At 43.5% G+C, this 13,349-nt stretch overlaps 1 protein-coding gene across 3 annotated transcripts in view; it reads right to left on the bottom strand.

The window, feature by feature from the left end:
• The window catches only part of LOC104315895 (vascular endothelial growth factor receptor kdr-like), a 141,611-nt gene that overhangs the window by 91,513 nt on the left and 36,749 nt on the right, over nt 1-13,349 (bottom strand). For all 3 annotated transcript variants that reach the window (XM_069810887.1, XM_069810889.1, XM_069810888.1), the window contains exons 2-3: nt 11,790-11,886; nt 7,666-7,877 (exon numbers count right to left, since the gene is read on the bottom strand). In XM_069810887.1, coding sequence (XP_069666988.1) covers nt 7,666-7,877; nt 11,790-11,886 — 309 coding nt within the window. The remainder of the gene's footprint in view (nt 1-7,665; nt 7,878-11,789; nt 11,887-13,349) is intronic.

The following is a 13,349-nucleotide window of genomic DNA, read 5'->3' as shown; positions in this document are numbered from 1 at the left end:
CAAGGGAAAGGCCCCTTCCCTTCAGTCTCAGACTGGCTGTCTAGCTCTCCAGGTCAGTGGAAGTTTGCAGGAAACTGCAGCCAGGCCAGGGTGTTACTGTTTACCCAGCACAGCTCAAGAGGGAACACAAACAGCAAAGCGAAGGAAACAGAGGCAGCGGGACAGTGGAGGGGAAGGGGGCCTGCTGTCCAGCCACGGGGACAGAGCCAGGCAGAAAAATCAAGCATGCCGCACACAAAAGCAACTCAAAGGTCAAGTGCCTACAAGAACATTGTTTACCTTCAGGCAGTGAAGCCCTTCATTTTTAAGTTCTCGTTCTGTGTAGGAGGAGATTAATTGCTGCTTGAGATGAGCTTAGGGAGGGTCCCTTTTAACTCAGCAGTGTAATAGCAATTGCCCGGGGAACGTGCAGTTCTCTCTTCAAGCCTCTGCAGTGACAGCATGTGAACACTGATATGGGACTCCTTTGCCTCGCAGTGACATCTGTTCTTTTGTTTAGTGTTAACTGTAATATAGGTGGCTATCTACCAGGAAGTAGTGGAGGTCTGTAATTATGTCATGCTCACTTGCCATTTGAATCCCACTCTCCAGAGGGCTCATGGGCCCCGTCCTGCCAGCTGATGAAGCTGAGGGACTTAAAAGCCCTCAGCATTGCAGCCCAGGAACACAGCATGTTGTAGACTTGGGCTCCCTCCTACAGCTCTTTACTCTTCAGCATTGTATCACCTGCCTGTGTGTTCGGAACATCCTCCCGAGATGCACACACACAATTTTGTACAGGATTTTGGGTGCTTTTCATTTCTGCTCGTGTTTCGTACACTGTGATGGCAATTTGTCTCATGATATTTGTATCATATCTAAAGCTGTGGAGATAACATCACCTCTCCCTTCAGATACTATCCACTAGCCCATAGAGATGATAAGCACTGAATGGCCTTTGAGGACAGTCATCCATGGCTGTTCATGTCTGTGAAATTCCTGAACATTCTCATTTTGCTTCTCACTTTGTTCCTGCTAAAGATAATTCTCTCACCCTCACTATTTATTTTCTTCATTCCATCATACCTTAGCTAGGAAGCCTGGGCAGAGTTTCACAGGTTATTTAAATTAATGTTTTGACATAATCCACATGAAGTTTGTCTTCATCAAGGTCAAAAACACTGAGGAGGTTTATAATCTGTTCTTTACATTAATGGGATTATTAGCAGTTAAGTGACACTTTGGTCAGAGTATTTTGGAAAGCTTTACAAGGAAGTTGCCTAGTCTGCTGCATTCCTCCTGGTAACCCATCAAAGCTTCTTCTAGGTACAGGAGTAACTTCTATAAAGTCACTTGATTTGAAACTGGATCTTTGAAAATAAAGGACTTTTCAGTTTGGCAGCCCAATGAAAAGAATTGGTGGTGGAATGTTTAGATTAAACAGAAAGCAGCATATTTTCTCTTTAGACAAAACAAAAGTGACTGCAAAACCCCCAGAAGCCATTCTGAGTCAACATGAAGCATTCTGTTTTGGTCAAATGAAATACATTCTTCCCCTGGAGATTACTGTTAGAAACACAGGAATATCTGTAGAGAAAAAATCACTCTAAAAAGTGTTACTTCAAAAATTGTGGAAGCAAAATGCTTCTCATTCATTGTCAAACAAATAAAAACCAACATGGAAAGATTCATTTTTTTAAAAAAACAAGTCTCCATACTTTGGCTGAAATTATATTTCAAGCATCAGGAGAATTCATAAACTCTGACTCCTCGATTTTAGGCAGACATAGACTTTGTAGAAAATATTGACCAGCTTTACCTGAAGTCGCATTATTAAGAACAGGTCTCCTACATTAGCTGCTGCCAGCCGCAGACCTTGGGTAAGGCTCAGCAATTAGCAGTTACTGAGTGGATAAGAAATGGAAAGGAAGAAGTGGGGGAACTTTGTGTGTAATTTTGGCTGTCAGGCTTTCATTTAGAAATTCTTTATCACTGAGAAGGAGGGGATCATTACCTCTTCCTGCTGGGATGTCAAGTGGTGTCACTGAGCGAGTGCCACGAACTTACACTGCTTGCTCACCATAATATCTTACAAGGCTCCTCCACTTAAAAGTGATCTTTTAGGATATGATTTGAAGATACTGAAGGTCTTGATTCAGAATGGAAAACATCTTACTTTTCCCTTGGATCCAGCCCTTAATACTTGAGGAACAACAGAGAGGGTCCTGCACAGTGACATAGCCTATATTCCCATGTCACGTGGCCCTAAACATTAGGATATGGTGCCAAACCCTTCCACCAGTCTGTGCAAGACAGCCAGCTTATCTGCTGGGCTTCACACTGAGCAGACGGGACAGCATTTGCCTATCTCAGCTTGCTGAGTGTCTGGCAGCAAGTGTAACTGTCTCGGTGTCCCCAGCGTGTAAGAAAGAAGAAATGGAGCTCCAGCTCTGTTCTCACTGGTAATATCTTCTGGAAAGCAAGCCAAAGCCCAAGTCAGGGCTGTCACCCTGGCCCTGCATTTCTGCTTCTCACATTGGGATTATCTCTGTGAACTGTCAAGAGAATTAAGGAGGCAGAAATCAGCTTCAAAGACCATCAGAACCAAAATATGATCTCATGTGAGGGGTGCTTTCATGCACTTCCATCCTCTTTAGATTTTGCTTGGCGGGGAAGGGATGAAGAAGTTGGGGCTTCACATCTCTGGACTGTATTGTTTGATAAAGAAGAGGCTGTGGTTGATGTGACACTCTACCCTGATGCAGTACTTGTACCACCTCTCCTCCTCATTCTTTGCATTAGCAAGGGAGAGCTCATACCCTTCCTTGGGAATGCCTTGCTGCTGGAGCTGACGAGCAGTGAGATGCATGCTCTGACAGGACAAGCTGATTGGATGCATCCCCCTTTTTCCTTCAGAACGGCCTTAACAGAACTTGTGCTCCCATATAAAAGTCTGTCTTACTTCAAATTTGATTTCCAGTTCTTGTGCTCTGGATTCCTGGCAGGACTGCACTCTGGCTCAAACCTGCAGTGCTGGCGCTTCATGGTGTCCGTATGAACTTTAGAAGGAGCCAGAACTCAAATTCTTCTAGTTACACTGTGTTCCCGTGAACATCAGTGCTGAAAACCAAATGTATAGAAACAAATTGCTCCCTCAATCCTGCCATGGTCCTAACTCACAGTAACACTGAGATGGTGAATCACCAGCAGCTGAATTGCTCTGGGTGGGGAGACATTGTTAAAATGTTCACCAATCTATGTGTTCAAAGAGTGAACCATGCTAGGCACAAAAAGGAATTGATGATTCTACCCCAGTGTACTTGGACCCTTGTGCAGCAACCAACGCTCATGTACTGGGCTCACATACATAATTTTGTGCCAATTACAGTATCTTGGTCAGAGGAGGTGGGAGTCATGTTTCTGAAGCAGTTATTTGAGAACTGGCTCTTATCATGGCCATAATTATTTCAAGAAACAGAGTAACAGCCCTGCTTTGCATAAAAAATAATAGAGGATGTCTGTTGCTGGCCTGCTCACCCCATGTCTGCGATGAGGACATTGCTTCTTTTAGCCCTACAGTTCTAGCAAAGCAGTACTACTGGGGTGTGTCAACAGGAATCAAAGCATGGGTTGGAAAGTTGGTTGAACTTTTCTAGACACTATTTGGCAAGACGTGACCAGTTCCAGTTAGTTACCACAGTAATGATGTCAGTCAAGTTGCTGATGGAGGGAAGCAAACCAGAATTGAGCTCATGCTCCTTCCTACTGATGCATTGACTGAGTGGTACAAAAAGGTGTAGCAAATCCCTTACTGCTACATAGAGCTAAGGAGAGCAAGGGGAAATCACTGCGAAAGCTGAGGCAGCATTTCAGCTGGTACAGAGAGCTCTTGAGCTGACCCCTGAGGACTATCTTACTTTGAGACAGTTGCTTTGCTGACAGTAACAGTATTTCAAATAGCTGAGAGCTGCAAGTCCTGACTTCTGTCTAGGCTGGGGCCTGGGATAGTCCGTTGGGAAGGTGAAGAGAATCTTTGCTTGATTTGTCTTTTTTTCCTCCTTCTCTAAGCCATGTTAAATTTTATATGTGCCCTAGGAAACAGTGTAGAGAGGACTCTCTATATTTTAACACAAAGTAGACAGCCTTGCCCTTTCCTTTGGCACAGCAATCTCAAAGGCTGAAATAAATGAGTATGTTCCTCACAGGGAAGTATCCATTTGGTTGGGAAGGGTAATTGCAGGAGATAGATAGAAGCAAATGACATTGGCTAGCTGGCTTTGGCAGCATTTGCAGTGGAAATGCCATCCACATGAGACTTTCTGACGTGAGCTCCTATGTCGGCAGCTAATTTGCAGTGAAGACTTGTCTTTACTGCTACTGGTTGAGAGCTGGCTCAGCAGAGACAGCGTATTCTGTGAACTGAGGGTGGGCTTCCCCCATGCACCCTGTTCTCTGACAGCAGCCACGAGAGAGTTGCTTGGGGGCTCTTGCCGTTCAGCACTGCAATGCCATCTTTGACCAGAAGCTGCCTTTCGCTGCAGAGATTATCCCTCAGAGTTGCAACGAAGTTAAACAATGCAGTTAAAAACCGCCCAACTATTTCTGCTCCAGCCCTAAGCTACGTTGTATTTTCAACAAGGAGATGGGCAACAGGAGAAGGGGATTACAATAAGCAAGGGGGTCTTGCTTATTAATTACGATCCTTGGGACTTGCAGCTGCAGCGGGAAGCAGAAAAGGCCTTGGGAACAATTATTCAGGATTAAGATCCTGAGTTCTCCCTCCCTCCAGACTGTCAGTGCACAGCTGAGGCATGGTGGCTGACCCTGCCGCCTTTGGGTCCCTTATGATCTGACTGATGTGCAGGGGTCACAGCTCAATTGCACCGGGGGGGAGAGCTGCTGAATGCCAGATTCTGACAGAGCTTAGAAACTCCACCAGGGAGGCTGTAAAAACAGAAGCAAGCACAGGAAATAATAGCCAATAAGCAGGGCTTCCGATACAATCATGTTCTCATTTCGGTGTCAAGCAGCAGGCCAGGAATGAAGGGAAAAAATACCATTCCCCTTCCTTTTTTGGCAATAATGGCTTGTAACCTCAGAGGAATCTCCAGCCTTCAGGGTCTGGCTCAACATTTTCTCACTCCACCTGGCTCAGTCTCATAAACACCCTGCTAAGCACTCCTCTCTCCACAGAACGTCCGGAGAGATGTTGTTTGGACCTCACCCTTGTCTGGCACTCACAGGGAACTGTGAGTTTCTTCACTTGGAGACAACTGATGGGTTTCACAGTGATGTCCAGACACCGTTGGACCAATTTCCTTAAAAAGGCATGTTTAAATATTGAAGAAGATCATAGGTACATTCTGAATGCCTTACTTAACTCCACAATTCGTACAGCCCTCACTGAAGAACAGCTTTCTTGTCCCCAAAACAGCCTGCTGGCTTTCAACAAATATACACAGAAATTGAATGGGAGGAAGAGCATGCCCTGAGGACAGCATCCATGCTGAGGTATAAATAGCTTCATTTCACTGGGGCCAAGCAGCTTCCTCAGACTGGCAGGCCAGATCCCAGCAGGCACTTGCAAGCTTATAGACTGAACTGCTGTGGCAGAGCTCTGCTTTGGGGTGGATGAGAGCTGGCTTGCTAGGAGATGGACCAGAGGGGTCCCCACTGACTTACCTTTCTCACTATTTCACCCATGGAGTGCGTAGTACAAGCTGGTTCATTTTCTACCCACTTTTCCTTCAATAACTTTTAAAGCACTTTTAAAGGAGGCTGAGTAAGAGCTTGTAGAGCAGGGACAGCATATGACACAATTAAATTGCTTCTGAGAGAGGACAGGCTTGGAGGGTGATTTAGAGGAAACAGCCATCCAGTGCTGTTTTTCAGGGGAACCTTGGCACAGCAGTCTCAGGCAACCAAGAGGACATCCTGCGATTTTTTTTAGATTAGCACTGTTCCAAGTTCATCGCTGGCAAGCATTTCATAACTTGAGACATTTTCTTAAGAAAAATGCTCAGGCAGTCCCAAAAGATCCATAACATTTCCTGCACGTGCTCCCACCATAGAGTAATGAAGGCCTGGGTAGCCAGCCAGGGCACTGAATCAGGATAGAGAATTGAGTTTTCGGTGCACTGTTTCCTGATGCGTAGGCATTGGGCTGGGTTAACAATATTAGATGTGGGGCATCTGAGCAGTGCGTAATGAAAAAAGGAAACAGCTCAGCGCAAGAAGTGGGATGGATAAAGCAACCAGGGCTTAGAGTAACAGGGAAAAATTAAAAAAAAGGAAATAGAAAGGGAGAAAAAAATGACTGCAGGAACTAACAAGTAACACCAAAAAGCTACTTTCCGATAAGAGGAAGACTTGCTGGGAAAGCAGGATAAGGGCAGAAAGGGACTATTTTCAACAGACATAAAGAGACAGGAAAATGTCATCCACATGAAGCAAACAGGTGTGTTCACCTATAGTACAGAAGTTGAATTTAGCTGTGTGGGTATATCACAAGCCCCTTGGGATGGAAGTCATGCCTCATGATAGTTTCACCATCATGAGCATTACCATGAGACTATCAGAACTGCCCAGCAAATATATGTTTTCTGCAAGTATAAGTTTGCTGAACTATTCAAATAATATCAGACAAACTCATTGCCTCTCTAGCATTTGTTTTAGTAAGAGGATTCAAAGAATCACATTTTAGCATTTACTAGAAAAATGAAATTAATTCATTTGCATGAGTATTTGTGGTGAACTGAATAATAAGCCTATTCACCACCAATGGAGTTCATGTCATCCCCTATTCAAGACACTAAAAGTCAGCTCCTTTATCTGACTACTCACAGTGTCAGCTTGGAAGATCCAAGATGATTCAGTGGTTTTGTAATGCATTTGTCAAGTAGATTTGAAAAAAAACAAAACAGCATTTTTGGGGAATATTCTTCTAACAAAAGTTTGTATTATTGAAATAGTTGTTCAGTATGTTATATTCAGTTAATCAGAGGACTACACTCCTCCGAAGTTTCTGCTTCCATTTATTATTGGTTCTGAACTCAATGATTCTGACACATGGGGAGAGGCAGCTCAAAGAGAACAGAAATGAGCAATGGGCCATTTTTTACAATAAAATATGTATAATGCAGTTGTCCAGCTTTGCTAAGTATGTCTCACAGATGTGAAGGACGAAGCAGTATACAAATGTGTAGGAGAGAGAGGAATTACAAAGAATGTTGTGGGGGAGTTTCATGCCTGGGGAGGAAGGGAAATAGAGAGGACTTGGCTATTCAGGATGGATCTTAGGAAAAGCACTGTGAGAGCAAAACCCTTTAGGATAAAAGAATTTAGTCTTAAACGGAAAAGAGGTTTAAAGAAATCAGTGTATCAGTTATTTGGAACACAAAACTAGATGGGACAATCCAGTTTTCAAGTCCCAGAATTGAACAAGGTAGGTAATTTCTGGTTCTCACATCTGTGCACCTGTGAATTCAGCTGGCGTGAAAATCCAAATATATCCAGCCTCTTCAAAATGTCAAAGCTGGTGCTTGCTGCAGTGCTGGGCTGGTGAGGAGGTGGGATTTGTGAAAGCGTCTGAATTGGATTGCTTGTTCTACCTAGCACAGATCCCACAGTTGGACACAGCTTATATTACCAAAAAGCTGTAACAAAAACCCAAAGTGAAATCCTTACCTTTAACAAACACATAAATCTTGGCCGCGAGATCCTCATTAGATGGGGAGTCATCATGATTGCAGATGAAGTAACCAGTGTCATTAGCTATGACTTTCCTGATGACGAGCATGCTGCAGCTTTGCCTTGTGTTATTGCGACAATTACTTATGTGCACTCGAGGGTCTTCCTTCTGGTCCCCCCTCAAAAGCCAGCTTACAGAAGGTGCTCCCCTGTCAACACAACACACCAAAATCAAAGATAGATTCATGATTTCAGACAAAATTTGGGCTTCCTTCTGGCCAACTCTTATCGATGTTCCCAGTGTTCCTACTCTTGTCATTTGCAAATGAATGATAAAGGTTGCCGGGTGTTTGCATTTCCACCTATAAGAAATTAAGGTGGATCACCCCACACTCTTCCCCAGAGCAGGGGAGATTCCTGAAATAGTCTGTGGGAACTGTAGCAAGCTAGCTCCTGGAGGAAAGTTTGATTTTTATTTGAACATACTTCCTGAACATGAGTTTGTTTTTATAGCACTGTATTTTAGCCACTACAAACATTAGAAAGCACTAGATAAAATTATATGTTTCTTCCAAGCTGAGGACTTTGCATATTTTAACAGCTAAATCAACTTATATTTTCTTATACTAAGGCTGCATGGAGAGAGGAGAACATTTATGTAACTTCGCATCACCTTTCTTGCTTAATCAGCAGTGACTCAGTCTTGATTTTTGTGAAGGGTCTGGAACTAATCAGGTTACAAATCTTAGAATATCTGCTCAAGACTTTTTTTTTCAATTCACCTTGTCACAGCAGTTTGAACATAAAGCTAGCGGGGCAGATGATACACCATTTCACCCACCTGACCCGTTCATTGTCTTATCTATGATCATAGCTAATGTCAAGTGCAATTCTACGTAGTTCACCAGCAAAAAGCAAGGCCTTTTGATAACCTGTTACAGGACTCAAAGAGAGCTTTCAACTGATCTAAGTTAGCTCGGTAAGAGGCACTGGTTGCGCTAGTACTGTTGTGCTGGAAACATCAGGCCACACCATGGCAGCAGGAGCTCTTGGAGCTCTCTTCTGCTTAGGCTGCACTTTGAGGGCTCTGATGATGTATTACTACATGCTATACATGATTATGAGATGAAGATTATGGTCTTTTTGTAGCAGACTGGTTTTTGGTGGTCAATGTGGAAACTGGTGGGGTATGGGGGTCCATGGATTTTTCTGGGGAGGAAGTTAGTATTAGAGAAAGGCAGTTCTGTCTGTGTTTGCAGAGATAAGCTGCTCTTCAAAAGGACAGGGGGTTGACTCACCCCTTCTCACTCAGTGAATTCCCATTGACCCAATGGCATTTGCTGAGCTGAGGAAGGAGTAAGAACCTCTGGATTTCCCCAACTGCATGTCGCCAGGGAGAAATCTGGTCCAGACACGTCAATTCAGTGTAGAGATGCTAATACCAAACGTGTCTAACAAGCAAGCTGTGTGAAGTTTCCAGTTAGCTAATAACTCTAACTTCTCATTCTGTGCCGGTGGCTTTGTAGTGGTGCAGTAGGTGCAATAAGGGAACGTGTTTGCCAGCAAATTCAGTGACACTTAAACAAACATCCTCTTGGCGCCCGTTTCTGCCCGTCCTTTTGTCTCCTTCCTGAAGATGATGCGGACATGGGGCTGAACTCTTGAGGTTATTCCCAGCACAGAGCTGAACAAGAGCACTGGGAAAAGTGTGAATATCCTCTCTGGTGAACAGCCTCACCCTCGTTTTTGGATGCACTGTTGACTTAGACAACCCCACCTCATCCGTCATACCAGCTTCCTGTCCCTCAGAGCACTGAATTATTTTTTGACACGGAGGTCCCTACCCAGTGCTCTTTCCCTACCTTACTAATGTTATTAATGACGTAATGACCGCTTCTGTCAAGAAATGGGACTCTTGGCCGGAATATGGAACAATGCCACTTCACATTCAGACACCCAGGTCCCAGCATGTCATCATGTCCCTGCCCCTCTACCGTCACCCGGTCTGGTGTCCATCAGGGCTGGAAATCTGCAACAGTGGCTCTGCGGAGCAGGTCAGGGATTTCACACGCCTGTGCTTCCTTACATGTGCCCACTTTTTCCTCCTGCATATTTTATCCTGGTGGAAGATGAAGACTTTGGCTATGGCTTTGGGATTTTCACACATCTGGCGGAGAGGAGTCACAGCAGTAGCTTTGCCTAGGCAGCCAAAAGCCAGGAAATCCTGGCCAAGAAGCTCAAATGAATGGAGTTTAAGGGAGAAGGGATGTTCACACAGAGGTAGCGCAGTCTTCAGCAGTTACCTGCTCAGTCTGCTGCCTGGTGCTGTGCTCCGCACAGCACTAATGCCCCCTGGAAGTACGAAGGACTTCAGAGCTGCCGACATCCAGGGAGGACCTGATGTAGGGAATCTTGAAGTGTAGAAATCACACTTCTAGTTTCTATTCCCAGCTCTTGCGTGACCTGAGTTAAGGAACTGAAGAGCTCCAGGCCTCTGTTCCCATGCTAGCATGGCAGCATGCTAGCATACTTTTCTGGTTCTCAGATCTGTCGTGTGGATTTATTGCTTTGCATCCATAAAGCAATTTGGGACTGAAGTGCTAATAATTTCTTCATCTATTTATTCATCTGGTGATATGAGAAAAATAGCATGTTCCTACAGATTAAAAAGGCAGTGGATGGAGGACTGCTGTAAAGTATTGATTCAATTGGCCTGGAACACTACACCAAACTCATGTCCACATAATGTGTTTTATGAAGCACTGCATCTAGATTTTAAAGGACTGTTTAAACTTTATTGCCATCATGCTTGCTCCTTGCCAAACTAAAAATACCACTGTAAGGTTGTTTTGACCTCATAAGCCACGCCGCTAGCTGGAGGTATTTGGAAAAAAATGCCTTACACTCCAGAAGACATCACAAATTTACACAGTGTGCGTAAATTTACCTTTCACTATAACAACGAATTAAATAGAGTAGGACAAAAATCAGAAGGGACGTATGTGTCAGCATAAACTGCAGCTTAGATTCACCTTCCCACTGCTTTTTCTTACTGTTTCCAGTAACTTCTGTTGCAAAAAACCATCCACGTAGTGGCTACAGTCAAGGGGACTTTGCAAGAAGGTGTAAAAATAATGTGTGTGTGAGAGAGAAACTGTGATAGTTTGTATTACCTTAAGCCTTCTCTCCTACAATGCTCTCAGAAAAAATTAAAAAGCAATCTCTCACAGTAGCTTGGCATATAAATCACACTCAGAACAAGTAACACCTACGTACATCTCAGTCTGAGGCCTTCTGTATGACCGAGCAAGCTAATGTATGTTTAACACAACAGAAAGGGCTCCGACTCTTTGTATTATGTATAGTTGTGTGCCAGTCGGCTGTGACCAAACGCTATATCCCCCCTTTTCAGAGGATCATGTCCCTGTAAACACAGGCCATTACCAAAATTTTGCTTGTTTCTTGCACAGCTAGTTTTCACACATTGTGCCAAGAACTGGAGAGCTGCTGTAATTTACAATATCAGCAGTCTGGTTTTTTATGAGTGCTGGTTATCTTTGATTTAAAGAATATGATATGTTTAAACAGGTCAGGTCTTTGAATGTACACATACTAACTGCTGTTTATTTAAATGTCATTTTATAGGCTAGATGGTATTTGAGGTTAGGAAGTTTAAGCTGATATATATATATATGTAAAGAGCTAATGACATGCCCTGGTGATCTTGTTTGTCATTTACTTACGGACAGGGAGCAAAAGAGTGATTTTAGCTGCAGAGGAGATTAATCTGAACCTATTTTCAGATGAGGATTTTCCAGCCATGTCCTTAAGCATGGTACATCCCTCTCCCATAAGCTTTCCCTTGTGCTGACTCAGGATTTTGCTTGGGCCCCTTTACAGCATAAAGAATCTGGCCAAGCTGAATGCTGATCTGAGACTTTCCTCCCTGCTCTATTACAGCCCGTCAATTTCTCCTCCACGCAGAAATGCATGTGAGGGTAAACAGCACTGCTTCCCAGCTGGCTGTGCAGCAGTCTTTGCTCTACCCTACCCAGAAATTGTACTGTGCCAAGGTAATCAATACAGCGAAGGAAATCCAGTGTGGCTGGAGCAATGCTTACCTGCATTTTATTTTTAGCGTGTCTCCTGGTAAGATGACAATGTGGTCTTTTGCAATGCTTAGCGTTGGTTTCTCAAAAAATTCTTCCTCAGCAAGACCTGACCCAAATAAAGAAGAAATCATCATTAGACAGGCTATTCAGTATGGTTAGAACAGGCACAATACAGTTGAGGCAAGCTTTTTGTTTTGTAAATAGTTCCTAATTTGGGGGCCTACACAGTGCTTGCATTTATACTGATGCAATTCAGTTGAGCGTGGAGTTAGTCGTGAGATCCCCTTAGTTTGTTTTTAGTTTCCTTTATTAATCTCTTTCTTTTCTAACATTGAACACCTGCATTTCTGCTAATAGTCTTTCACTCTTTTTATTTATAGCTAGTGTTATTACTGAATTATTGCAGTTTTAGGAGAACAGATTCATTTCAAAAGGATTTTACACACATATAAAAGTGGAAGGAGTCAGGTCTTTGGGAAATAATTTGATGTGTGAGCTTATACGTTACATTTTAATCAGTGGGAGAAGAGAAGACAAATAATTCTGGGGAGCAATTCTTTGATTCATAACTGTGAAGCATCTGCTATATTAAAAGGAAATCAAAAAGCCTGCTGTTTTCCAAAGCACCATTCACAAATACTGCATTTGAACTAATAGGGAGCTGCTTGCTTTGTGGGCATTGTGGCTGTATACTGGTGTAATGCTCCAGGGCAAATTCGCAGTGGTGTCTCGGACACAATCATCAGTGCTAGTGTGACAAGGCTTGTCAGGTCTCTGATGACAATAGTTTTTAATGACAGTAGTGATAAAGGTCTCTCTCATCACCATCTCCTGGCTCCGGAAATGTCTTCTGAATGTGAAACTATCCTCAGTGAGATGCATATCTGAGTGTACATCTATGACAATATAATTTTCAGAAAGTGAAACTGAGAAGGAACAGAAGTGAGGTTGGCCAAGCTGGTTTTCTTGTCCAAATTCAAAGTAACGTAATCAAGGAAAGAAGAAAACAGACTTAGATAAGTATCTCAATTTCCAAAGCTCTGACATTAAAGCTGTATGTTTTCTTTCCCCTCCTGCTCTTCAAATCTCTATCTCCTCCTTTGCCTTGAACTTGATAAGCCAGAAATCTTTAGCTGGGCTTATAACAGAGGCATTATTCTCAGCAGAATAGTGAAGATAACATATCTAGCAAAAAGAGAAACATTAGGGTTTAACTTTTCAACTGGATGAAACAGTGATTTTCTTGCCTCCCACCTCCCAACTCTCATCTCTTTTTTGCTGGATTTGAGTAAAATGCTCTTAGCGTGGCATGTTCTCTCAGTGTGGGGAGTCAATCACTCCCACTTTGGAGAGTCTGGCTTCTTCCATGAGCCATTCAAATTCCCATCAGTAACTCTGCGGAGGTCAGCTAATCTCACAGCACCAGAGAATCCTTCCCAAAGGGGATCCTGCCTAGACAGCATGTTGCTGGACTCCCTTCGAAGGCATAGTGACCCTTCCTATAGACCTCTAGCTGAGACTTTAAACTACTCCTGGCCATTGCTTCAGCACCAGAGACATCCACCCCCC

This window comes from Haliaeetus albicilla, chromosome 23 (genome assembly GCF_947461875.1).
Source record: "Haliaeetus albicilla chromosome 23, bHalAlb1.1, whole genome shotgun sequence".
Taxonomy (NCBI): Eukaryota; Metazoa; Chordata; class Aves; order Accipitriformes; family Accipitridae; genus Haliaeetus; species Haliaeetus albicilla.
The sequence above is the reverse complement of the archived record's forward strand: the minus strand, read 5'-3'. Positions and strand labels throughout refer to the sequence as shown.